At 54.0% G+C, this 24,079-nt stretch overlaps 4 protein-coding genes across 14 annotated transcripts; 3 read left to right on the top strand and 1 right to left on the bottom strand.

The window, feature by feature from the left end:
* The first annotated feature begins 10,512 nt into the window (after positions 1–10,512).
* Metrn (meteorin, glial cell differentiation regulator) lies at positions 10,513–12,989 on the top strand. 2 transcript variants are annotated; one of them, XM_021637179.2, is made up of 4 exons: positions 10,513–10,743; positions 10,968–11,353; positions 12,191–12,250; positions 12,333–12,989. In XM_021637179.2, the coding sequence occupies exons 1-4, from the start codon at positions 10,646–10,648 to the stop codon at positions 12,647–12,649; spliced, it is 861 nt and encodes a 286-aa protein (XP_021492854.1). In that variant the 5' UTR covers positions 10,513–10,645; the 3' UTR covers positions 12,650–12,989. The 2 variants fall into 2 exon arrangements, with proteins under 2 accessions (XP_021492854.1, XP_021492853.1); XM_021637178.2 differs by having other exon boundaries at positions 10,515–10,743; positions 10,968–11,368.
* Positions 12,990–13,134: 145 nt separating this feature from the next.
* Positions 13,135–17,086, top strand: Antkmt (adenine nucleotide translocase lysine methyltransferase). 3 transcript variants are annotated; one of them, XM_021637184.2, is made up of 5 exons: positions 13,135–15,587; positions 15,956–16,060; positions 16,146–16,286; positions 16,602–16,652; positions 16,808–17,086. In XM_021637184.2, the coding sequence occupies exons 1-5, from the start codon at positions 15,426–15,428 to the stop codon at positions 17,036–17,038; spliced, it is 690 nt and encodes a 229-aa protein (XP_021492859.1). In that variant the 5' UTR covers positions 13,135–15,425; the 3' UTR covers positions 17,039–17,086. The 3 variants fall into 3 exon arrangements, with proteins under 3 accessions (XP_021492859.1, XP_060219935.1, XP_060219936.1); XM_060363952.1 differs by lacking the exon at positions 16,602–16,652; XM_060363953.1 differs by lacking the exon at positions 15,956–16,060.
* Positions 17,087–17,155: 69 nt separating this feature from the next.
* Positions 17,156–22,314, bottom strand: Ccdc78 (coiled-coil domain containing 78). Of its 6 annotated transcripts, none has more exons than XM_060363947.1 (14): positions 22,134–22,314; positions 20,547–20,723; positions 20,210–20,326; positions 20,040–20,126; positions 19,706–19,822; positions 19,335–19,423; positions 19,153–19,231; positions 18,942–19,067; positions 18,527–18,702; positions 18,319–18,400; positions 18,088–18,167; positions 17,555–17,621; positions 17,383–17,483; positions 17,156–17,292 (listed from the first exon to the last, which is right to left on the bottom strand). In XM_060363947.1, exons 2-14 carry the CDS (start codon positions 20,604–20,606, stop codon positions 17,184–17,186), a joined length of 1,290 nt encoding a protein of 429 aa, XP_060219930.1. In that variant the 5' UTR covers positions 20,607–20,723; positions 22,134–22,314; the 3' UTR covers positions 17,156–17,183. The 6 variants fall into 6 exon arrangements, 5 of the variants coding, with proteins under 5 accessions (XP_060219930.1, XP_060219928.1, XP_060219929.1 ...); XM_060363945.1 differs by lacking the exon at positions 22,134–22,314 and adding an exon at positions 21,064–21,219; XM_060363946.1 differs by lacking the exon at positions 22,134–22,314 and adding an exon at positions 20,808–21,219.
* Positions 21,275–24,078, top strand: Haghl (hydroxyacylglutathione hydrolase like). 3 transcript variants are annotated; one of them, XM_021637182.2, is made up of 8 exons: positions 21,275–21,887; positions 22,169–22,233; positions 22,313–22,430; positions 22,517–22,625; positions 22,707–22,810; positions 23,014–23,115; positions 23,273–23,352; positions 23,676–24,078. In XM_021637182.2, the coding sequence occupies exons 1-8, from the start codon at positions 21,783–21,785 to the stop codon at positions 23,842–23,844; spliced, it is 852 nt and encodes a 283-aa protein (XP_021492857.1). In that variant the 5' UTR covers positions 21,275–21,782; the 3' UTR covers positions 23,845–24,078. The 3 variants fall into 3 exon arrangements, with proteins under 3 accessions (XP_021492857.1, XP_021492856.1, XP_021492858.1); XM_021637181.2 differs by having other exon boundaries at positions 22,517–22,810; XM_021637183.2 differs by having other exon boundaries at positions 22,517–22,810; positions 23,256–23,352; positions 23,676–23,815.
* The last annotated feature ends 1 nt before the right edge of the window (position 24,079 follows it).

Below are 24,079 nucleotides of genomic sequence, written 5' to 3' on the forward strand. Positions count from 1 at the left end.
TGGGAGCAGAAACAACAGATGTGGGGACAGCATCTTGGAAGGGAGGAGCTGCAGGGTGGGGTGTCCTCCGCTGCCAGCAACTGGTGTTGGGAAGAGCAGGGCCTCCTCGAACTGATGCCAGGCCTAGGGGTGACGAGAAGGAGCAGTTAGCTGGACCCTGCCTGGCTGGTGTGTGTGTTCACGTGTTGTATACGAACATGTGTGTGCAGGTGCCTGTAGAGGTCGGATGACAACCTCAGGTGTTTCTGAGGCATTGTATACTTGTGTGTGTGCACCCTTGTGCGTGTGAGTACGTGTGCGTGCATGCTTGCGGAGGTGAGAGTTTGGTATGAGAATCCTCCTATATAACTCTTTACCCTGGCTTTTGAGACAGGATGTGTCGTTGAACTTGGGGCTCACCGTTTATATTAAGCTGGTTGACTTGCAGGTCCTTGGGATCTTCCTGTCTCTGCCCCTCAAGGCTGGGGTTACAGGCAGGCACTTCACCCACAGAGCTATCATCCATGTTTTCTCCCGTTTTCTTTTTCTTTTTCCTATGGGGGGTGGGAGTTGAGAGGGCAGGCAGGTTCTCTTATTGGTTTGGAACTGACCAAGTAAGCTAGTTGGTCCCTGAGCCTCAAGGATATGCCTATGTTGACCTTCCCAGTACTGAGGTTACAGCCATGTGCCACAAAGTTCAGCTTGGGAATCAAACTCAAGACCTTGTGCTTGCAAGATAAACAAAGAAACGAAGACTGATCTCTTTCCAGTGTCCTAGCTGGTTTTAACAGGGCGAAGCCCTGTTCTTACAGTGGGGACCTTGAGTCCAGTTTGCCATAGCCAGGATCAGGGCAGACATTTGTGGCTGGAACTGGGGTGCCACCATCTTGCCTGGATATGGATCAGAGATGGGAGATTGATGTGGGACAGAGACCAGTGTAGACACAGGCAGTCAGATGGCGTTCTTTCTGCTCATCTGGTGTCTGTCCTCGGACAGGTAGCCAATGGGCGATGGGATGGGATCTGGGTGGAGGGCGCTGTGCGGGGATTGTAGAGTACAAAAAGGCTTCGTGCACACAAATAACCACTGGAGAATCCAGGCAAGTTAAACACACAGCTTACCTCTTCAATCGCATGAAACGTGAAGCTGCTCCTCCTGGGATGCGGCTTTACAGCCTGGTGATCCTTTGCTGTCTGGTGAGACAGGCTCTGCCCGCATCTCCCAGAATTTGCTTATCGCAGACCCTTTCTCCTTAAAAACCTTGTATTGTTTTTAGGCCGTAAAAACCCTTTCTTACCAGTGATGTCACTTGTGCTTTTTAACAGCCTAAAGGACTTCTAGGTTATCTTAGGGCCAGGCCAGTCCTGACACACACAGGCCTTTTACTGACCTCTGTCAAGCTCCCTAGACCCTAAATCTTGGGCACGGTCTCTGAGTCAACAGTTCAAAAGAACCCATTCCTGTGACAGAAACCAGATGTACTTTGTAACGAATTGTCTTAAACTGTGGTGCACTCAAGACTGAGGTCATTGTTATCTGAATACTTTATTCCAAAATTGGGCTGTGCTTAACTATGGCTAAAGTAGAATGATCTGGGCCAGACGCTAGAAGTTTTGGTCCAGAGTTTACAATCACTTGGAGCCAGTTGAGTTTCATTCGTACTCACCCTGATTGGTTTTCCCCTGCTTGTTGTAAATTCCGCACCAACACTGGGATGTGGGCCTTGGCTTGGGCATATATGATGAGCACACCCAAGTGTAAAGGGTGTGTCCGAGGGAGGCCCAGGCACATGGTGGCACAGTTTTTGAGAAAACGGCAATGAGGACCCTTAGGAGGTCACTGAGCACTGCTCTGGGGGCCTTTCCTGTCTCTTCACATGGAGGCCCACCTGTGTCCGTCTACCATCCTCCCAGGTCACGCACCTGATTCTCTCTCTCTCTCCCCTCACAGCTCACCTGGAGCAGCCTCTTGTCACCTGTCCCTGGATTATCCATTTGACTCTCAGACTTGGCAAATATCCTCCCTAGGAGCTTTCAGTTTCACGTCTGCCCACAACACCAAGCCTGGGCCTACTGGCTCTCTGATGGCATAGTTACAGCGGGCCGGTGGCTGACACCAGCCCTGGAGGGCCAGGGTAGGATTCTGTGGGCACCCAGCAGAGCACAAGGGAGACACACACACACACACACAGTCCTTCGGATGGGGAAGCTGGCTATAGAAGCACCTTCCATTGTGTGCTCAGAGGATGCTTTTGGAACATCTTATGTCCTGAGAGAAGTGTATCAGGCAAGCTCCAGCTGATGGCACAGGGGACTTTTCATCTCTTCCACATATGGGGTAGCCTGTGGGACTAGTTGGACTAGGATGCCCTCTTCCTGGGCTAGTCTCCAGGGACTGATCCGGGAGCATCTATGAACTTGGTTCCTAAGGGCATGTGGAGTGTCTGTCAGTGCAGCGCCCCTCAAAGAGAAGCGCTCTCACCTGGAGGACCCCTCACTTGAAACACCCTCAACTGGAGCACCCTTGAACTGAAACACGCTTAGCTGGAGAACCCTTCACCTGGAGCACCCTCAGTGGGAGCACTCATTACCTGGAACCCTTCTTTCTTGGAGCACCCTTCTCTTGAGACACCCCCTCATCTAAAACGATCCCCACCTTCATCACCCTCACCTTGATATCAGAGCGCAGAAGACTGTCTCCTGCCCAGGCTGCTGGGGTCCAACCCTACAGTGAGGGGGGAGATGAGGACTAAGGCTGCCTGCACCTTTGGCTCAGAGACAGGGGGCTAAGCGAGCACCAGAGAGCACTTCCTAGGCCTAGAGTGATAACTTTACTCCTTCCCTAAATCTCACCACAGGAGGTCCTCAGGCATGTCCTTGTGAGGCTCTGGTGTGGAGAGGGTGCTTGGGAGATACATGGCTGCGCCAAATCCTCCTCAGGTAGTTCCCTCACAGAACCCCTTCTGGGAAATGTGGCTGGGCTCTAAGGAGGGATGCCCTGAATGTTTTAGCACAGTATTGGTGAGCAACCCATCCTGAGACCAGATAGGCACTTTTCACCCCTGAGCCTCTCTACCCTCTTTTTCTATCTCTTCCTCAATTACTTACCCTGTGCCCTTTCCCATTTCTCTTCCTTTCCCCACTTAGACTCCTGCACCCTCTCCTTTTCTTCTGCCCTGTCCCTACCCTGAGTGAGAAGCTCAAGAGCGCCAGAGAGAGCAGGTGGGGCATCTGTTGTCCGATGGCCCTGATGACAGGGTGAGGGCACCAAGGTTTTCTGTTGGCCTGTGCTCTGGCCTGGCTCACCCCCTGTCAAGGCTGAGGATGACTCAGGGCCCAGCTGTCACCTCAGCAGCACGCGTCGCCTAGTGATGGCGGTCTCCCAGCAACGGTCGTTTCCTAGCAATGGGATATTTTCCCCTGGCCCTGGCTGGAGCCAGTGGCTATTTTTAGCTTAGCTTCAAATCAATCAGCAGCTGCATTTTGGGCTCCTTAGAAGATGCGAGGTGTTGGGCGGGGGGCTTCTCAGCAAATGAAAGAGAGAGAGAGAGAGAGAGAGAGAGAGAGAGAGAGAGAAACCTCAATCTCAATGCCTGGACCCCTGAAGTGCTAGGCTGATGGTGGATGCATCCTGATCTCATGGGAAGGGGTGGAGACTGCTTGGGAGCTGGCAGCTATGATTCTGTCGTGGATGAGGTCTCTGTGTTCAAGGGGCTGATGTATGAATCACCCTGAAGCTGCCCAGGTCAGGCTGGGTATGGTAAGCCAAGGCAGTGCTCACAGTGGGTACCACTGATTGACTTTAGTTGCCCCCTGGTACCCCCTGCCCATCAGTTACAGGAGTTGTCTCCCTTGTTCCCATCTTGCCAACCCACCTAGCAGCACACACACTCAGTCCTGGCTGTAAGGGTCCTGGGGCCATGGGCTCAGCTAGGGACACAGGAAGAGTCTCTGGTCAGCTGTATTCAGCCCCCATCTGGCTTCAACTGAAACTTGAGATCTGTGAAGGGAGATCTGTCTTGGGCAAGTAGGAGATTTGTCCCCCTTTCCTCACAAGATCGGGGAGAAACCCACTCACCCACTGCCGGGAGGACCTGGGGAAGTGCTCCTGCCATCCTTCCCGTTTATATTTTGTGGCAGTGTTTGATTGTCGCCCCAGTGCCTGTCACTCTTCTCACTTGTAGCTTTTCCTCAGATTGTCTCATTGGATGGCCTGCTCACCCGCTCTATGTCTGCCACGAGCTTTCCTGCTGAATTTTGGAGCTGCCCATCCTCCACTCTGCTCAGGGCCCAGCACGCTGCGGATACATCATCAATGTCCTCGACCTGCAAAGGCTCGTGTCACAGGGGTCAGCAGGGCTGGAGGTGGGCGGCCTGAGTGGTGGCACTTGTAACAGCAACTGAGGCCTCTGCTGTCCCCCACTGCGTCCCATGGGGTGCAGTACAAGGCCCTGGGGAAGACAGGGCAGGAAACAGGTCTCAGCATGGTTTCCAGCCTACAAGCCCTGTAATGGATAATCTTGGTTGTCAACACATTTGAGAAGAGAGAACTTCAATTGAGGGATTTCTTCCATCAGATTGGCCTGCGGACATGTCTTTGAGACTTTCCCCTGACTCTGAACACATCTGCCTACTTATCCATCTACCTACCTATCCATCTACCCAACAATAATAATAAAAGAAAAAGAGGCATTTTCTTTTCTTTCTTTCTTTCTTTCTTTCTTTCTTTCTTTCTTTCTTTCTTTCTTTTTTTCTTTCTTTCTTGTTTTTCAACACAAGGTTTCACTGTGTAGACCTTGATGCCCTGGAACTCACTTCTGACTCAGAGATTCTCCTGCCTCTAACTCCTGAGTGCTGAGATTAAAGGTGTGTGCCACCACTGCCTGGCAAGATGCATTTTCTTAATTGCTGATTGATATAAGAGGACCCACCCTACTGTGAGAAGTGCCATTCCTGGGAAGGTGGACAAGCCAGGGAGAGCAAGCTGATAAGCAGCATTCTTTGGTGGTCTCTACTTCAGTTCCTGTGTTCAGTTCCTGCCCTTGCTTCCTTCTATGATGGTCTGTGGCATGGACATATAAACCAAATAAACCCTTTACTCTCCAAGTTTGTTTGGGTCACTATTTTACCTTAGCAACAGAAAGTAACTAGAAACCCCTCTTTGGGTCAAGAGTTTTGAGATGCTGTGTGCTCTTGGCTAAAGCCAGGCAAACTAGCAGTTTGTGACAATTCTGACCTTTGTAGTTTTCTGCACAAGGCTGCAAGCTTCCATGTAGCATTTCCCAACTCCCTCAAGTACACCCTTGCTTGATTTGAGATCCTTTTGTATTTTTTGTTCTGACTTGTGTGGGAAGAAAGATGTCTTTCCTCTTTTCTTTCCTTCTCCCCACAACCCCACCTCAGAGAAGGTTTCCACCTCAGAGAAGGTTTCTCTATGTAGCCTTGGCTGACCTGGACTCATTGTGTAGACCAGGCTGACCTCAAATCATAGATATTCTCCTGCCTCTGCCTCCCAAATGCTGGGATTACAGGTGTGCACCACCACACCCGGCTCCCATTTCTTAAGGGCACTAAATCTTGCAGGGAAGCCCCCAAGCTGAGCATAAACAGTGAATAGTTACTTGAGATTTGGGATGCCGTCATTTATCCATTTGCTCATTTCCCCTTTGGGTACCAGGTATGTTGGATTCTGAGGCTTGTCATTGCTTTCTGGGATCTATGCCCATGGGCATCAGAGTTCTGAGAGCCAATTATGCTCAAGTGCCCCTTTTCCTGATGATTGTGAGCAGCGGCACCTGTCTAGATGTTCTCCCACGGTGATGGAATCACTTTTATGTCAATAAAAGATGAAGATGGGGCAGGGAAAGTCTGACCCATACAGAGACTCGGGTCAGGTGAGAGCTTCTTTTAGACTAGGTTACACCTTGGAATTCCTCTTTCTGCTAGGACTCCTGGAAAAGGCTAGGGTGGGGCGCCAACTCTGAGACTGGCCAGCTCATGACCCATGTCACCACTAGAGGGCGCCTGGAGACTACTGTCTGCCTCAGTGGCCTGCGATGGGGAGACTGCCCAAGAGTTACTGAAGTACCCTGCAAGCTCTTAGACCTGGACAGCTGTGGCTGTAGTTGATCCAAGTGTCCTGTGTCCTTCTCTAAATGCCTTGGCATCTGCTTTGCTCTCATCAGGCTGCGTCATGCCTTTTAATTTCTTTTTTCCATTTCCAGTTTTATTTTAAAGCACATTCTCCATCCCCCCACCCCCACCCATAGGGTTTCTCTGTGTAGCTTTGGCTGTCCTAGACTAGCTTTCTAAACCAGGCTGGCTCAAACTCAGAGATCTGACTGCTTCTGCCTCCCGAGTGCTGGGAATAAACATGTGAGTTACCACCACCCAGCTGAAGATTTGTTTGTTTGATTTTTATTTTTTGAGACAAGGTTTCTCGGTGTAGCCTTGGCTGACTTGGAATTCACTCTGTAGACCAGGCTGGCCTGGAACTCATACAGATCCATCTGCCTCTGGCTCTGCCTCCTGAGTGCTGGGATTAAAGGTGTGTGCCACCACTGGCTGGCTGAAAATATTTTATTTATGATTTATTTTTCACATTTATTTTTTACCTTTAAGTATGTGTATGTGTGTGTGTGTGTGTGTGTGTGTGTGTGTGTATCAGTGCCCATGCGTGAACACACGTGGATGCATTTGTCTGTGGAAACAAGAGGTGTCAGATTCCATGAAGGTGGAGTTTCATGCTGTTGTGATCCTCTTGCTGTGGATTCTGGGAACACAGCTTACGTCCTCTGCAAACTCTGTAACGTGTCCTTAACTGCTGAGCCATCTCTCCACCTCACTTTATTTTATTATTTATTTATGCGTTTTTTTTCCTCTTTTGTTTTGCTTTGTTTTGTTTTTCAGACAAGATTTCTATGGAGTTCTGGCTGTCCCACTCTCTAATAGGCCAGGCTGGCCCTAAACTCAGAGCTCCTCCTGTTTCTGCCTCCTGAGTACTGGGATTAAAGGTGTGGACCACATGCCTCACTATTCACTACTTATTTTGTCTGTTTGAGAGAGAGTCTCTCTAAATAGCCCTGGCTGTTCTGGAACTCACTATGTAGGCCCAGCTGGCTTTGAACTCACAAGGATCTGCCCGTCTCTGCCTGCTGAGTTTAATTTTGAGATTAAAGGCATGTGCCACTATGCCCAAAATATTACTTATTTTGATATAAGGTCTCACTGTGTAACTTGAAGGTCTGGAACTCTACATAGACACCAAGCTGGCCTAGACTCAGAGAAATCCACCTGCCTCTGCCTCTCATGTGCTGTACCTGCCTCTCATGTATCACACCTGATATCTTACTTTATTTCAATTTCTATGTAAGTGTGTGTGTTTCCCGTATATGTGTGGGTGCCCATGGAAGCCTGAAGAAGAGATTGGATTTCCCGGTCTGAAGTGACAGGTGGCTGTGAGCCGCCTGATGTGGGTGGCGGAAACCAAACTCAAGTCCTTGGCAAGAGCCCCAGGTTCTCTTAACTGCAGAGCCATCCCTCCACCTGCCTTGTTTTTCACTTTTTAAAGATATGATTGTTGTTGTTGGGCGCTGGGAATGGAATCCAAGGCCACGCACATCCCTGCAACACCTCCTCCTCCCCACCCCGACCATTTTCAAGGATGCCCTTAAGAAGAGTTCAGAGCTTTTGCCCCACCATGCAGCCCATCTGTATTACCATTCCCTTTGCTGTTGCAAAAATGCCCAGCAAGAGCACTTTGAGGAAGGGTTTACTTTAGCTCACGGCCTGAGGACATAGAGTCCATTCTGGCGGGGAAGGCAGAGTGGCCGGAGCGTGAAGTGACTGGTCATATCCCATCCATAGAAAGGAGGCAGAGAGAGTTGGGGGCTGGTCTCACTGCTCCTTTCCCACCCATTCCCGTTCATCCTGGAACTGCAGCCTACGGAATAGTGCTGTCTACTCGTAGGACAAGATCTCTTCTCGGTTAAACTCTCCGGAAACACCCTCATAGACATACCCAGAGGACGATTACAAATCTAGTAAGATGGTAACGAAGACTATCCATTATAAGTGTACCCTTCCATGTCACCTTGACACCAAACACGTCACATCACACCATAACATCCCACTTATCAGAGTCCCCAAAACTTAACAGTTTCTAACATTACTCAAAGCCCAAAGTCTCTACCAAGACTCAAGGCAAACTCTTTAATTGCGAACCCCTATAATGTAAAAAAAATAAAAAAAAAATAATAATAAAATCCATACATCCACTATACAGTGGCACAGAAAGCGTGTTCCTATTCCAAAAGAGAGGCCTGGGACACGGCAAGGAGGTACGAGACCAAAGCAAGACTGAACCTGATCAGAACACCAAAAGCTGGCATCGAGGGCTTACGATGCAATCATCTGGGCTTCCCCCTGTTAGAAATAAGAGACCACCAGTCTAGCTGAAGTGAAGGCAAACCTTCACTGCTGACCAAGTGAGCTGCTCCCAATGTTAAGGAGCCAGCACAGAGGGCCTGGTTTTCAGTCTAACTCAGGGGATGACTGTGTCTTTTCCCCCATTGGCTGGGCTCAACCCCGCAGTCCTTAAAGACTGGTTAGTTTTAAGAGTATTTGTAAAAAAAAAAAAAATAATAATAATAATAAAGAGTATTTGTGCTCCTGGCAGTGGTGGCACACACCTTTAATCCCAGCGCTTGGGAGGCAGAGGCAGGTGGATTTCTGTGAGTTCGAGGCCAGCCTGGTCTACAGAGTGAGCTCCAGGACAGCCAAGGTTACACTGAGAAAACCTGTCTCAAAAAACAAACAAAAAAAATTAAAGAGAGAGAGAGAATCTGTGAAAAGAAAACGAATGGGTAAAAGATCACTTTAATCCAAGAATATAGCAGGGTCTTTGTGTAAACTAAAGTTTTACCAGGTATGGGGGTAGATGAAAACATTTGTGTAAAAATCTAAAAAGGTGGGGAGATAAAAAGATTTGGATTCTTTGCCACAACCACACTTTTATAGTATTTGGTAGAAGAGATTCTTATTTAATGTTTCTGACAAGCCCAGATACAGCACACTGTTTATCCACTCATCAGGAAGGCGCCGGCCACTTTCACCTTTGGACTATTATAATAACCTTGTTTTGACCCCCTTGTCTGGGAGAGGGTAATCAGCGTTTTAAAGTTCTTCCCTAGGCTGGGAGCAGGACCAACCACTCCCTCCCACTGAGACCACTGGGTCTCATTTCTGTCCCTGAGTCCAGGTTCAGGTCAACACGAAGGATTTCAAATGGAACCTGGAGGAGACAGAGGTAGAGCCCTGGGGTTGGAAAGAGATCCGCAGGAACTTCCCAAGGCTGGTCTTCCCTCTACCCGTCCCTCCAGTCAGAACCAGAACCAGTCAGAACAAGCTGCTCCAAAGAAGCGCTTCTCTTTTGGGGGATTTAATGGCGACTCTAACGTGTTATTTTAATTTTATTTTAAGAGGGTCTCATGTAGCCCACAGTGGCCTTGAACTCACAATGGAGCCAAGAATGACCTTGAACATCTGTGCATCTTCCTCTACTTCCTGCCTGCTGGGATTACAGGCAAGACCACTGCACTCTTACTAACATTATTTTGAAGATCAAACCCAGGGCTTTATGCCTGTGTGGCAGGCACTCTATAACCTAGCCACATCCTCAGGTCTCCTGGGTTACCTCTGAGATTCTGGTTCAGTTGATCTGTGGCACCTGTGGTACTTCCGAGGTTTGTTTCCAGTCTGTGGACGCCCATACAGGTCTTCCAGAGTGCCTCATTTTATTTTATTTTCCCTTTGTATTAAAGATTTATTTGTTTACTATGTATACAGTGTTCTGCCTGCATGTACACCTGCACTACAGAAGAGGGCACTAGACCTCATCTCAACCATGTGGTTGCTGGGAATTGAAATCGGGACCTTTGGAAGAACAGCCAGGGCTCTTAACTCCTGAGCCATCTCTCCAGCCCAAGTGCCTCGTTTTTCATGTAGGTGGGTCTGAGAAAGTTTGCTGCAGAAAGAGGCCCACTCTGCCCATGCTGCTCCTTCCAGAGCTAGCCAGTACTCTTCTTTTTCCCCAAACCCAAGGCTTGGCTTAGCTCCATGCTCCAGGCCCCTCTGTAACCTCCCTTATGGGAGGCAGGAACACTGGGACACAGGGGTTCTAATCCCTCGTCCCCGAGTGCCAGCAATGGGGTACCGGTGTTCAGTTGTTGGCTGCAGACCTCTCCACTCCCCTTTCAGAAGGGGACAGTTCCACTGTCCACTGAGGCCCATTGAAGATCAAGTGAGGTGAACAGCCCTCCAGATCCCAGTAGACAGCGACCCCCATCCACAAGAGTCCAGGGTCCTGGGCATCTCCAAAAGGGGAAACAGAAGCGTTACCTACTTCAACCCGGTCTTGGACCGGCTCCCGCCTCGAGCTCGCCCCGCCCCACAAGGGCGCTGCAATTGGCGGAAAGTTCTGGGGCATGTGGCGATTGGTCCGAGAGCGAAGCCCCCGCCCCCTAGCCGCGGAGCTCAGAAGGGGCTGAACCGAGGGGTCTCTGGTTGTGGGGACGCGCCGGGCCGGGCGGCCGCGCCGCGGGCTGCTTGCGCTGCGGCCCCGACCCTCCCGGGGCAGCAGCCCGAGGCCCCGGCGCGTCCCCGAGCCATGCTGGTAGCCGCGCTTCTCTGCGCGCTGTGCTGCGGCCTCCTGGTTGCATCCGCTCGCGCCGGCTACTCCGAGGACCGCTGCAGCTGGAGGGGCAGGTACGGTCCCCAGGAGGGACTGCGGGAAAGGTTTCTCTTCTCTTCTTTTCATTTTTTTTTTCCATCTTGGGTTGGAGGGCTCCCTTCCACTGGGAAATGAGGAAACGCAGACCTCAATGTTCTGTTCCACAGAGTGGGCGCAGGTGTTGGTGGCCGCGAGAAAGGGGGTGAGTGAGCTAGGGGAACAAGGGCCACCCACCTGAGAACCACCGTCCTCTCCCCAGCGGTTTGACCCAGGAGCCCGGCAGCGTGGGGCAGCTGACCCTGGATTGTACTGAGGGCGCTATCGAGTGGCTGTATCCAGCCGGGGCGCTGCGCCTGACCCTGGGCAGCCCCGATCCGGGCACGCGGCCCAGCATCGTCTGTCTGCGTCCAGCGCGGCCTTTCGCTGGTGCCCAGGTCTTCGCCGAACGGATGGGCGGCAACCTAGAGTTGCTACTGGCGGAGGGCCCAGACCTGGCTGGGGGCCGCTGCCTGCGCTGGGGTCCCCGCGAGCGCCGAGCCCTTTTCCTGCAGGCCACACCACACCGCGACATCAGCCGCAGGGTTGCTGCCTTCCGTTTTGAGCTGCACGAGGATCAACGTGCAGAAATGTCTCCCCAGGCCCAAGGTCTTGGTGTGGATGGTGAGGGACTAGACGGGCTGGGGAGGAGGTGGGTGTCAGAAATTGGCCGTCTACCCACGCCTAATGGGAATGGGCCTTGCCACCCCCACTGCACAGAGGGTCCAACCGTACTTGACTGAGGCCACTCTGGTGCAGAACACAGTGGCTTCCAGGTCATAGGGAGGTGAGTTGGGAGTGCTCCCTCCTATCCCTCCTCCTCCTCTTAGGGAAAGAGCAGGAGGGAGCAAATGCTGGGGAAACCAGCCTTAGGTCTCTGGTTTCTGGAGGGCTGGGGGAAGGGGTGGGCTGGGCGGGAATCAAAGCGTAGGGCCAAAGCTGTCCAGGGCTCCCTGGCCTGGTGGTGACCTCCCTCCCCTCCCCCAGCCCAGCCAACAAAAGTCCAGTGTGCCTCTTAGTCTCCATGGAGACGCCTGCCCTGCCTCCCTGCGGGGCACCAGGCCCAGTGCCTGCTCTTCTGGAACTTGCAGCCTGACCCTGCAGGGAGGGGATGGCTCTCTCTGACTGTTCTGCCCTAGCTAGGGACCCCAGAACCAGAGTCTACCAGAATATCTTGCTACCCGTTCCGGGCCTGGAAGGCAGGCAGCTCTGGGAGGTCACAGAAGGTTCTCAAGTGTTGGTATGAGTTTATGAGATGGGTGTGCAGGAATGTGCACGAGGCACTGAGGTGTCCGTCAGCAGGCGTGCGCCAGCAGGGTGTTCTCGGGCTGTATGATTGCTGGGAGAAGGGTTTAATCACTAGCTCTGGTACCTTTCCCTGCTGGGAGGAGTTGTGGGCTCGCGCTGAGAGCACAGGCCTGGCTAATTACCCGCTTTGCATGGTAGGTGCCTGCAGGCCCTGCAGTGATGCTGAGCTCCTTCTGGCTGCATGTACCAGTGACTTCGGTGAGTTTTCCCGTTGTGGGGGAGCCTAAGGTCTGCCCCGGACTCCCACCTGCCCACTACTGGACACCATGTCTCTTCATAGTGATCCATGGGACCATTCATGGCGTCACCCACGACGAGGAGCTGCAAGAATCAGTCATCACTGTGCTGGCCACCCGTGTCATCCGCCAGACACTGCCACTGTTGCAGGAAGGGGGCTCGGAGGGCCAGGGCCATGCCTCCTTTCGTACCTTGTTGCGCTGTGGTGTGCGTCCTGGCCCAGGCTCCTTCCTCTTCATGGGCTGGAGCCGATTTGGCGAAGCTTGGCTGGGCTGTGCTCCCCGCTTCCAAGAGTTCAGCCGTGTCTATACAGCTGCCCTTACAGCCCACATCAACCCATGTGAGGTGGCACTGGACTGAGAGACCTGGGAGCAAGCCCTGGCTGGACCTTCCTCTGGGGATGGGGTGCTGGGGAGGGATGATAGGAGGGCGGGTGGGGAGGGTGTGGCTCAGGTAGCATCCTGGTGCCCACAGGGAGATGCTAGAATACTGAATAACCGGATCACACCGGCCGCTGTAGACATGGTCTTCTGTGGCACACTCAGCTCTGTTCCTGCCTCACTTTACTTGCTCTTCTCTCTGCTGCCCTCCTAAGCCTTCTTAGCCTGCTGACCAGTGAGCGCTTGCTTCCTCTAACTCCAGAGTGCTGTTGGGGCTCAAAGCATCAGTGCTGTAATTCTGAAGACTTGGGCTAATTTGAGGTGTTTTTTTTTTTTTAAGGTGGCCTGGGGGGGGCAAACAGACAGACACCACTTCTAGCTCTGACCGAGGTCTGTTAGGGAGGGGTGCTGTACCCTGGCAGTGTGCCATTCCCTTCCATGGTCCTTGTGAGCCATACAGTCATCCTTGGCCCGGTCCCGCCCTTGGGGAAGAATGGGCCCCTCTGTCCGGAGGCCCCTGAGACGTGCTGAGCATCTAGACATGGCAAAGCGCCTGCAGGGTGTGGGGTCTTCACTGCAGGATCCTGCTTGTTCGTTTCCGGCGGGAGAAATGCACAATGGGGTCTCTAAGGACTGTTTCCCGCCACTGGCCCCATTGTTGCCGTCCCCGCCTTCCTCCTGGGCCTCTCTATTGCGTAAAAGGCTAGTGAGACCCTGGACAGACAAAGCCTTCGGCCTGAAAGCCCTTGAGTGAGGTGTGCCCTAGGTTTCTTAGGACCCAACCAAACAGATTCCTGGGAAACTGCTCCAGCTCTAGTGCTGAGTGGGGTGGGAGTGGAGTTCCAGAAATGCCTTTCTATCCTTGCGTGACCTCCCTTTAAAGCTTTTCATCCATCATCAGTCCCAATGAACTAGTCACTGAGGCTGGGAAGGGGATAAGGCAGTTCAGGGACCAGACCCATGGTTCCTTGTCCCAGACTGTGCCAATGAAGGTACCTGGTGGTGTCACGCCCTACGTAGGCCCTGGAATCTCTACTTGGGGATGTTTATAGTCAGATAACTTTAATAACTGGAGATGGACAGAGAGCAGCATGCCCCTTTAACTTAGAGTGCTTATGGAGTGGGCGGGGTGGTGAAGGTAAGAGATCACTCCTGAAGAGCAGGCAGCGCCATTTTCTTCCCCTATCTGCCGCTGAACTGGCTCCTTGCTGTTTAACTCTCATCTCCCCAAACTCCATCGAGTGCTAAGGGTTTAAACCCTCGCCTTTCCATCTGGTGAAGCCTTCCAGGTGGAAGGCAGGCCCAAAAGTGGAAGCAGGGACAGCAAGGAGAATGGTGTGTATGAGGAGGTGGACCAAAAGCAGAGGAACCTGGAAGTCCTGTGTGGAGACACCTCCAAGTAGGGAGCCCAGACATCTGAGGAGCAGAGTGTGGGTGCCAGTGTCAGGTAAAATTGCCAGGGCTTTCTGGGTGCTCTAGGTCTCAGAACACTGCCAGGAGCAGCAGACAAGAATAGCTGTACCCAAGCAACCCTGTCTAGAATTCAGTGTGTGGGAGTGTTTGGATAAAGTTCTCCTGGTGGCCAGATTCTGAGCTGGGTGGGGCAGAGCCTCTCTCTTCAAAATATGCATGCTTCTGCTGCCTTGGGATACCTATCTTCCAGGTTGCTTTGGAGGAAAGGAAAACACTCTGCACCTGGGGGATAGGGTAGTGGTCTTGGGCATGCGCAGTTTGGAAGTCATCACTGTCTCTGCTAGGGCTAGCAGAGGAGAATCAGGCCAGGACTGATCATGGACAAGGATATTCACAGACATTTAGTCTTTTTTTTTTTTTTTTTTTAAATAATTTTAAGTTTATGTGCATCAGCGTGAAGGTATCAGATCCCTTGGAAATGGAGACAGTTGTGAGCTGCCATGTGGGTGCTGGGAATTGAACCCGGGTCCATTTGGAAGAGCAGACAGTGCTCTTAACCACTGAGCCATCTCTCCAGCCCCAGGCATTTAGTATTAATGTGGGTGGTCGGTGTCCAGCAGCTTGACTGTTTCCATGCAGGGCCTTACTAGGAGTCACTCAACCCTTTATTTTTGAAGGAAGGAGACCTTCCGGGCTCCGGAGCTGTCTTCCACCCCAGGCTGGGCGAGCTGCCAGCACCCAGCCCCTCACATCCGGCCCCCTCCTTCCACACTCACTAGAGAGCCAACATCTGTCAGTATCTGCCCGCCCCTCTCCTTCAACCCCAGGACACTTTCTATTTCCCGCCTAATTATTGTCATGGGGGGGGGAATTGGGGGAGCTGGAACGATGTCCTCTGCAGTTTGCCTCTGGGTTTTTAGTAGGCTCTCAAAAAAAGAAGTCTTGGTCAGCAGAATTTTCCTGAAAGTGACTCTCCCAGTATAGGCCCTACCCTGGGCTGCGGGCCAGGAGCAGTGAGGCCTCAGGGAGATCCAGAGCTGTTGAGTGGACCCAGAAGCTGGCCGCTGTAAATCTAGCCTATCGCCTGGATTATCCCCGATGCGAAACCATCACCCGGAACCCACAGGAGGGGCCACGCCCCGCTGGGCGGAGAAGAATGAGTGACGGACTGTCCACGCAGGCTTCTTCCACTTCCGGTGTCTGATCGCGGCCTCCCTCTAGACTTGTGCGGTCGCGTCGCCGCTGGGGCTAGGGTCTAGGGTAGGCTCCAGGACAGAGCATAGCTCAGGTCGGCTGCAGCGGTGAGGGCAGGCGCTACCTCCTGAGCTGAGTGTCTGTCAACCATGGATCACGACGACCCAGCAGAGGCGTTAACTGAGCTGCGCGAGAAGCGGGTGGGATTGCTGGAGTTATTGCAAGCGGCGGCAGGCTCTGGGCTCGCTGCCTACGCTGTGTGGGCGCTGCTTCTGCAGCCGGGCTTCCGCCGGGTGCCTCTGAGGCTGCAGGTGCGGCGCGGGGCCTTGAAAGAGCCGGACCAATAGAGCAATTGGATCAATGGGTGGGACCTTGCTAGGCTACTGTAGGTAACATAAAGATGAGCGGGATCAGTTATGGTGCGGGACCTAACCTGGGAATCCGGAGAGTTGGGACCAATGTGTTGCAGAGCCTGGGCCTATCTTCATGACCAAGGCTGTACGAATGAAGCGAGAATTGTCTTACTGAGGGGTTAGGGACAGGTGTATGACTGGAGAGTGGGCGGGGCCTCAGGGGCGGGGTGTGGCAGGTATCAATTTAAGGAAGGAAATGTAGTAGGCGTGCACTGGTGCTTTGGCCTGTGAGACTCTAGCTTCAGCCCACCAAATTCCTTACTCAGGTGCCCTACGTTGGCGCGAGTGCCCGGCAGGTTGAGCACGTGCTGTCGCTGTTGCGAGGCCGCCCTGGAAAAATGGTGGATCTAGGCTCTGGTGATGGCAGGATCGTAAGGCCTGTGTCTGTATATTCGTTGCCCCTCCCGTGGTGGCCCCCTTCCCTACATCCAGGTCCCACACTCTTGGCTCCCATAGGTGCTGGCAGCCCACCAGTGTGGTCTCCGTCCAGCTGTGGGTTATGAGCTGAACCCGTGGCTTGTGGGACTTGCTCGGCTGCATGCCTGGAGGGCCGGTTGTTCTGGGAGTGTCTGCTACCATCGAAAAGATCTTTGGAAGGTACCCTTACCAAACTTCATTTATTTTCTATTTTTTGGGGGGAGATGGGGGCTTGAAGTCTGTAGTCAAGGCTTATCTCAAACTCACCATGTAACCTAGGATTACAGGCGTGCACTATAAGACCTAGTTTATGCAGAACTGGAGACCAAACCCCGGGATTTCTGCATGCTAGGCAAGCACTCTACCAACTGAGTCCTGATACCTTTATCTTCCAAGTTTTATGCTCTGAGTGACTACCATGCTGATACCTGGGTGGGCTGGAGGCCAGAACTCGGTGACCCCATGCCCTCCAGCTTATATCCTTGTTTCCCACAGGTGAGCCTCAGGGACTGTCACAATGTGTCTGTGTTCCTGGCCCCCAGTGTGGTAGGTCTTGGGCCTGCAGTTTTGCTGGGAGGTCAGGGCCACAGTTTTGAAGCTTGGCTGTTCTCAGGCCTGGAATAGGTTCTGGGCCCGGCTGGGATGGGGCAGCTTTTTCTTACCTTCTCCTGTGCCCTCCTCCTTCCTGTTCTTTCCTACAGCTCCCTCTCCTGGAGGACAAGCTGCAAGTAGAGCTACCCGCAGGGGCCCGTGTGGTATCTGGACGATTCCCCCTTCCCACCTGGCAACCTGTAGCTGTGGTGGGCAAGGGCATGGACAGAGTCTGGGCCTATGATGTCCATGGTACTAGGCCAGCTGTGTCTTCTTGTGGGGTGCCTGTCAAGGCCATCCCAGAGTCTAGTTCTACCTCCATCTCTAAGGGCCCTGTTTGACAGGCTGGCTGACTGGATACAATAAAGACTCTGTGGGTTCAATCCTGACTCTTGTTTGTTCCAGGAATCATTTCGTGGGATGGGGTGGGCAGCAGGTTCCATGCTGACTGTGAAGAGGTTTGATTTGTGCTCTGTGGGAGACTAGCTAGTGACTCCGGGTCCTTGGGCGCCGGGGCCTAGTGGAAGGCATTGCTTCTCCTTGGGGATCTCCTGGATTCACCAACTTCCTCAGTCTCAGGATTTCCTGTTTGTACCTAATCGGGGTGATTAGACAAATCACTTGTCTGACCATGGGTTCTTTCCCTTCCACCTAGATTAGGGCCCTAGGGTCACACCCAGCCTACCTGCCCAAGTGCTGGTCCACATACTCCTGTAGCTCAGAAAGCTGCTGCTCTGCCATGGTGGCCCGGACCATCAGCTGTGCCCGTTCCCGTTCTAGCTCTGCCTGGCGGAGGCAGGACCCATGAGCCAGGGCAGGGTGTAGGGAGGAGGGCCCCGCTACTCCTTGGCCACTACCTGAGTGTCCTGGGAGAAGTCTTGCAGCTTCTGCTGGATTTGGGCCCAAGCTGCAGTGTCCAGGCCCCTGTGAGGGGAGGGCAGGAGGAACAGTCTCCGGGGCAGCCTTAATACCTGATGTGTGGTTTTAGGACAGCATAGCGCTGCCTGGGGCCCTGGAGCATCTGTATACAGAGAATTCTCTGACAAGCTCAGTGACCTCTGGTCTACTAGGAGTCTACAAGAAGTTGCCCAATCCCTGGGAGGTAATGCCTGAAGAGCCTGCCTGGTATATACAGAGGTCCAAAGCTACGGCTGGCCAGGCCACCAGGCTGTCAGCTTCCACCAAATCCAAGCTTCACCTACCAGATGAAAGCAGCCATCCGTTTTTCTGTGGTTACCAGCGTCCCCCATACAAACCAAGATAGCCCAGAACGGGGATAAGAGAACCCTATGTGGCAGCCAGGGTTGCCAGAATGAACGAAGGCTGTGAAGCGGCTGGTTGCTTCTGCCTGACTCCTAGACCTCCCCTACTCCGGCAGGAGGGCACTCACAGTGACTGTGACCCGCCCTCCTTGGACGCGGCACCAGATCGCTTCTCTGGGTACAGCAGCAGCTTCCTGTGTCGACCATACTGTAAAGGAACAAGGTAGGTTTCCCTTGACTGAAGAAGGCCAACTTCTCAAAGGCTTAGAGCTTGGGATGAGGCCAGGGCAAGTCCTGGGGCTCTGGGCTTCAAGGCAGTTTTGGGCAGCAGGGAGGGGCCGCCTGGGCCCCAGTATTACCTCATCTTCCATTGGCTGGCTGACTTCAGTGGCCCAGTGCATGGGTAATGGCTCCAGGTTGATGGCTGTTGCAAAAGTAGCCCTGGGAGTACCATGTGCCCTGTTGGGGTCTGTTTGTGCCAGGTGCTGCTCCTGCAGCACACTGACCCGCACAGCAGGTCACGTGGGGCCAGCCCAGCCCAGGAGCCTGGGTAGGAGTGGAGCCCACCTGCAGGTAGCTAGCAGCAACTCCTGCCTCCGGCTCAGATCTGCCAGGCGTTTGCGGTAGGCCCTGGCGGCTTGTGCCAGTTGCTGCTCTCGGCTTCGGTGTGCAGCCCGGATGTCCTGCAGAGTGGCCTCCAGGAAAGTCCGAAGGGCCGCCTGATCTGGGCCATCAGCAGTATCCTGAGGGAGGTTGGGCGGGACAGAGCAAGGGTTAGAGCTGGTTTGGGACCAGGTTAGGAGCCGAGCTGGACAGAGTTGGTATATGGTCAGGCCCAACCTTACCTCTGGTCCCTTACCTCCTCTCCCAGGGACCTGAGACCTCCAAGTTTCTCTGTATCTGTCTGTCCAGCACTCCCAGACTTTTGTCCTCAAGATGCAGAGGCTACTTCTGACCACTACAGTCCTAACTAAGTGCTCACCACTCTCTCTGTGGCATAGCGCTGCAGCTTGACGGCATACTCCTCATTCAGCTTCTTCAGCTGCAGCTGCAGCTGAGCATTTTCAGCTTCAGCCTGCCGGAGCTGACCCTGACAGGTGGACAGCACCTGAGAGTGCACAAGGGGCTCTTGCTCTGTTTGTAGAACTCCCACCTGCCAGATCTTGAGGCTCACAGCATGGGTAAACACTCACTATGGCTTGGGCAGATAGTTGCCGGCCAGCTGCCCTGGCTTCCTCTTGGGCTCCCTGCAACCGCCGGGCTAGGGCTGCCCTGTGGACACAGTACAGGCTCAGCGAGGCCACAGCGAGGTACTCCTTCGTCCCCTAAAGAAGGGTATCTCTCTGTCCACTGATCCAGGTGAGGTGAAACTCACTCTTGTGCATCCAGTGCCTGCTGCCTGACTCTGTTATGCTCCAGTGCCCATTTCAATTCTTCCGGAAGCTTCTGCTGGCCTCCTGACGGCTGTAGGGTGAAGAAGACAGACACTACGCTGGAATCTTCACCCCAGGCAGGCAGATCCCTGTGTGGCTGGCTGTGTACTCACGTTGCTTGTGCTGCCCAGACTCAGAAAGTCTGCCTTGCTGGGGATGCACCTTCATGGGCAGAAGGGAAGAGGGGAGGGGAGGGGGCGGCAGAGACCTGTTTCATTGTCTCTGTGTGGGCGCCCAGCCTGGCTCTCTAAAGTGCTCATGGTAACCTGGAGTCTGTGGTAGGTGACAGTCAGGTCTGGGCTTTTCCACTGACCTCTTGTGGTGGCACCTGCTGATGCCCTAGACTGGCCACTGTTTGTACCCTGTGTCCCTGGTAGGTACCATTTCCATGCAACTCTAGCTCTCGCACCCGACTTTCCAGTCGAAGAACCTGTGGACATCAAGGGTGAACAGGCACCACCTGGAGAAAGTTGCTGTTCACGTGGGTACATGCAGGAGCACATACACAGGGGCCAGGCAGAGACCCACAGACACAAAAGGCTATGTTCACCCCCAAGCCCTGGAACCCCTCGACGGTGCTTATCCTGGTGTACAGTCTGTTCCAGAATGCACCTGGGCTGACACACAGAGCTTGCTCGGCTACTCACTTCCTTCTTCAGCTCAAAGACTTCAGCCTCATGCTGCTCGCTCAGGCGATGGGTTGCAAGCTGAAGATCGACGAGGTCCTTAGAAATCTGTGGGTAACCCGGGTGAGAGATGCTGCCAGTGGCCTTATGGGGTCTCTGCTCCTACCAGAACCCCACAGCCCCACAGCCACCTGCAACCGCTGGTTCTCACTCAGCTCCGGAGCTGCCTGATGCTCTGTCTCTAGGCTGGCGGCCCAGGCTGGGTGCCCGGACACTCTAGGCAGCCAGTCCTCTGCTCCTGGAACAACCTGGGAAGGCACCACCACCCCACACCTAGGTGGGTCTCAGGCCTAGGTTGTAGAGCCCAGTCTCTTAGAGGCATTTCAGCCCTCCTGCACCAAACAGGTCAGCCTGTTCCCTGGCTGACACAGACACAGGATCCAGGGACTTCGTCCCTCCTGGTCTATGAAGGAAAGGAAGGACCCCACCCCCCCCACCCCGCAACATCAGTGTCTTGGGAAGACTCACATTTTCTGCAACTCGAAATGGGGCTGCTGGCCTGGGGCCTGGGGCTGCCACATACTCCATAGAAGAGAGGAATTCTGGCCCCTGATCTGTCTGATGGCGGCCTGCTTCCTGGCTGTCGCTGTGAGTGTTGCTGGTGTTGCCAAGGCCTCTGTTGACCTTAGAGATTGCCTATCTTGCCTACAAGGAAGGGCAAGGCGGTTCAGCGGTTAGGAAGAGTGGGACCCACAAATGAGATCCATTCTTTCCGGAGCCTCATGTCACCTGGGACATGCAGACAGGCACTCTGTCTGTAACAGGCCAGCTGGATCCAGGAGGCATGACAACGCCAAACCTGTGGCTGCAGTTGCGGCCAAGGTTGTCTTTATGTGGGATGCCCTCCCCTCCTGTAGGGATTTGCAACTATTTCCAGTGGTTCGTAATTAGGCCACCCATCTATCCACTAAGGGGGTCGTTGCTGCCCGAGCTGAGAATCACAGCGTTAAACTCTTGCATTTCTTCCTGTATCAGCTGAACTCACACCAGCAGGTGAACAAGCTGGACACACCCCACCTCCTTCTGTGGGGAGAGGTGGGCATAATCAGAGGCAGTGGACCTTGGGAGCTAGCTCAGCCTGGGCACCAAAAACGCAAACTTAAGGAGGTGCCCCTGCCTGAGGCTGAGTTGGAGCTTGCGCACTGCGCCACACTGTGCCCAACCACTGCGCGCGCGCATGCGCGCTCTCCTTCCTTTCTGCGCATGCGCGATTTCTGCCATCGTCCATCAGTTCTCTGTACATGGGGGAGTTGGGGTGTCGCGTGGACAGCGGCTATGCTCTCTCCGGGACGCTAGACTGGCTGCGCATGTGCGAGTGAGGGCAACAGCAGGGAACGAGGTGGACCCAAGTCTGGGTTACCACTGCAGCTGAGAGAGGCGAGGCCTGCTGAGAAAGGCGGGGCTTACCGGGACCAGGGGGCGGAGCTAGAAGGAGACCGCAATGCTGTGTGGCTTTTGGGGGCGGGGAAGGTGAAGCTGGGACAAGGGGCGGGGCTTGAGGTGGGTAGGGCCGCCAGCCCCAGAGTTTTGGAGCTTGGAACTGAAGTGGGTCCTCTGGGAAGCTCCTGGACAGCGGAGCAACCCTGCGTTTGTGCCCCCAGTGTGCGTGTGTGGCTGACCCATCTCGCGCAGCTCAGGAGAAGGGGTTCACTAAGTTAGGGTGCCTCTTTTGGGGAAAGGGAGGATTGGTTGAGGTCTGCGACCATGAAGGTCAAAGTCATCCCGGTACTTGAAGATAACTACATGTATCTGATCATCGAGGAGCAAACGCGGGAAGCCGTGGCTGTGGACGTGGCTGTGTCCAAGAGGGTGAGGGCCTACCAAACGTGCCATCAAGGGACCCCCGGAGCAAACCCGACCCCCTAATTTTTTAAGTCATTTGATGTATCTATCTTTGGGCTCCCTTGAAGTTATGGCTACTTTTGGTGTTCGTGGTGCCCCAGTAATTGTAATTGTCTGCCCGATGTCTCCCCTAACCCTTGCTGCCCTGGGTGCTGGGCCCGCCTGTGGAGCTAAGCACCTGAATCTAGTGATCCAGTATGGGATGTGGCTCACCTGAGCGTCTGTGGCACTAACTCCATTCTTTCCAGTTGCTGGAGATTGCAAACCGTGAGGGGGTGTCTCTGACCACGGTACTGACCACCCATCATCACTGGTAAGAGGGTGTGTGCTAAGGCCTAAAGCAGACTCCTCCGCCGGCACCTTGACTTGACCAGGCTCCCGCCCTTCCACAGGGACCACACACGTGGAAATGCGGAGCTGGCACACCTGCAGCCAGGACTGGCGATCATGGGAGCAGATGAGCGCATTAGTGCTCTAACCCGCAGGCTGGAGCACGGGGAGGAGCTTCGGGTGAGCATGCACCCGGAAGGGGCGGGGAGGGGCCTGGTCTAGGCCTGCCCACTGGTCCTCACAGGTCCAATGCCTCACCATCGCAGTTTGGGGCCATCCACGTGCGATGCCTCTTGACGCCTGGCCACACCTCTGGCCACATGAGCTACTTCCTGTGGGAGGATGAATGCCCGGACCCACCAGCCCTCTTCTCTGGTACCTTGCAGCCTGGACTCAGCCACCTACCCAATTCCACTGTGCCCTCCCTTCCCCTTTCTGACCCTCTTTCCTCCCTAGGGGATGCTCTGTCAGTGGCAGGCTGTGGCTGGCACCTGGAGGACACTGCCCAGCAGATGTACCAGAGCTTGGCTAACACTCTGGGTACCCTTCCACCCCAGACGGTGAGAGAGCCTTGGCCTTCTGTGGGGTCCACATACTTGGTACTGCACTGCCTCCTGGTATAACCTGTGCTTTTGTACCTGTCCTGCTTTGGTAAAGGTGGTGTGTACTGGATGGGTTGTTGCTAGGGTAAGGGTATGTATGCCCGCCACTCCCTTGGCCTGGGGCAACCTGTGTTCACTGAGCTCCCTCCCTCTTCTTGCAGAAAGTGTTCTGTGGTCATGAGCATACACTGAGCAATCTTGAATTTGCACAGAAAGTGGAGCCCTGCAACAACCACGTACAAGCTAAGCTGTCCTGGGCCCAGGTGCATCCATTTCCGGCTCTATAAAAGGGCAGGGGCAGGAGCAGTCTTCCTGAAGGTGGGGGGAGGGTCTACAGCTGGCTGGGCCTAGGTTTGGCCCTGCAGATCTTCTGTCAGGCGCTTTAACCTCCCTGTGTGATCAGGGGCCTGCTCTTTGCAGAAGCGGGATGATGAGGATGTACCTACTGTGCCTTCGACGCTGGGGGAGGAGCTCTTGTACAACCCTTTCCTTAGGGTGACGTAAGTATAGCCTTGTCCTGGGCCTTCCTGTGGTGGGGCCTGAGCCATACCAGTGGGTAGGGCAACCTCAAGGGGCCATGTGCACCGCCAGCTGGAGTCTCCCCATGGAGCAGTCTCTGGACTAGCATGGCATCCTTGGAGCCTCTTTGGCAGTCATTTAGGTAGTTAGGAGGGTGTCTAGGGACTATTTATTGAGCTGAATATCCCTGGCACCAGGGAAGGGCATTTGTTAAGGGCCTTCCTTCCATCCACTGCCCTGCTGGGCCCCACCCCCTTGGGCAGCTGGCCAGCCCCACAATTCCCCAGCATACTTTTCCCTGCAGAGAGGATCCAGTTCGTGAGTTCACAGGCCAGGTGGACCCTGCCCAGGTCCTGGAGGTGCTCTGCAGGGAGCGAGCACGTTTCCAACTTGATCTGGAGCCACCACAGCCCCAGGCCCGGGCTCTCCTGGCCTTGCAATGGGGGCTTCTGAGTACACCACAGGAAAAGTGAACTGTGTGGGGAGCCTGCCTGTACCCATTCTCCTGACCTCAGGCTGGGCTCCAGAAACACCTTCTGAGGCCCTGTCACCCCGCTTTGAAGAACCAGCAAGTGGCGCCTTGCTTGTCTCTACTGTTCATGGGGCCATATAGGCAGGATCTCTGATGGGCTTTAAGACATACATGTTCTGGGAACTGAGAACGGCAAATAAAACTTTGAAAGGCCCAGTACAGTGCCACAGACACAG

Source organism: Meriones unguiculatus, chromosome 11 (assembly GCF_030254825.1).
Source record: "Meriones unguiculatus strain TT.TT164.6M chromosome 11, Bangor_MerUng_6.1, whole genome shotgun sequence".
Classification (NCBI taxonomy): Eukaryota; Metazoa; Chordata; class Mammalia; order Rodentia; family Muridae; genus Meriones; species Meriones unguiculatus.

Excerpts from the sequence above, each read along its gene's own strand:
- Antkmt (XM_021637184.2), top strand. The coding sequence starts at position 15,426 with ATGGATCACGACGACCCAGCAGAGGCGTTAACTGAGCTGCGCGAGAAG. Across the intron at positions 16,287-16,601 it reads ATCGAAAAGATCTTTGGAAG|GTGAGCCTCAGGGACTGTCA; the intron begins GTACCCTTACCA and ends TGTTTCCCACAG. Across the intron at positions 16,653-16,807 it reads TGTTCCTGGCCCCCAGTGTG|CTCCCTCTCCTGGAGGACAA; the intron begins GTAGGTCTTGGG and ends TCTTTCCTACAG.
- Ccdc78 (XM_060363947.1), bottom strand. The coding sequence starts at position 20,606 with ATGGAGTATGTGGCAGCCCCAGGCCCCAGGCCAGCAGCCCCATTTCGA. Across the intron at positions 19,823-20,039 it reads TCTTTGAGCTGAAGAAGGAA|GTTCTTCGACTGGAAAGTCG; the intron begins GTGAGTAGCCGA and ends TGATGTCCACAG. Across the intron at positions 18,168-18,318 it reads GCCAGCCAATGGAAGATGAG|TATGGTCGACACAGGAAGCT; the intron begins GTAATACTGGGG and ends GTTCCTTTACAG.
- Metrn (XM_021637178.2), top strand. The coding sequence starts at position 10,646 with ATGCTGGTAGCCGCGCTTCTCTGCGCGCTGTGCTGCGGCCTCCTGGTT. Across the intron at positions 10,744-10,967 it reads CGCTGCAGCTGGAGGGGCAG|CGGTTTGACCCAGGAGCCCG; the intron begins GTACGGTCCCCA and ends TCCTCTCCCCAG. Across the intron at positions 11,369-12,190 it reads CCAAGGTCTTGGTGTGGATG|GTGCCTGCAGGCCCTGCAGT; the intron begins GTGAGGGACTAG and ends TTTGCATGGTAG.
- Haghl (XM_021637181.2), top strand. The coding sequence starts at position 21,783 with ATGAAGGTCAAAGTCATCCCGGTACTTGAAGATAACTACATGTATCTG. Across the intron at positions 22,811-23,013 it reads GTACCCTTCCACCCCAGACG|AAAGTGTTCTGTGGTCATGA; the intron begins GTGAGAGAGCCT and ends CTCTTCTTGCAG. Across the intron at positions 23,353-23,675 it reads AACCCTTTCCTTAGGGTGAC|AGAGGATCCAGTTCGTGAGT; the intron begins GTAAGTATAGCC and ends TTTTCCCTGCAG.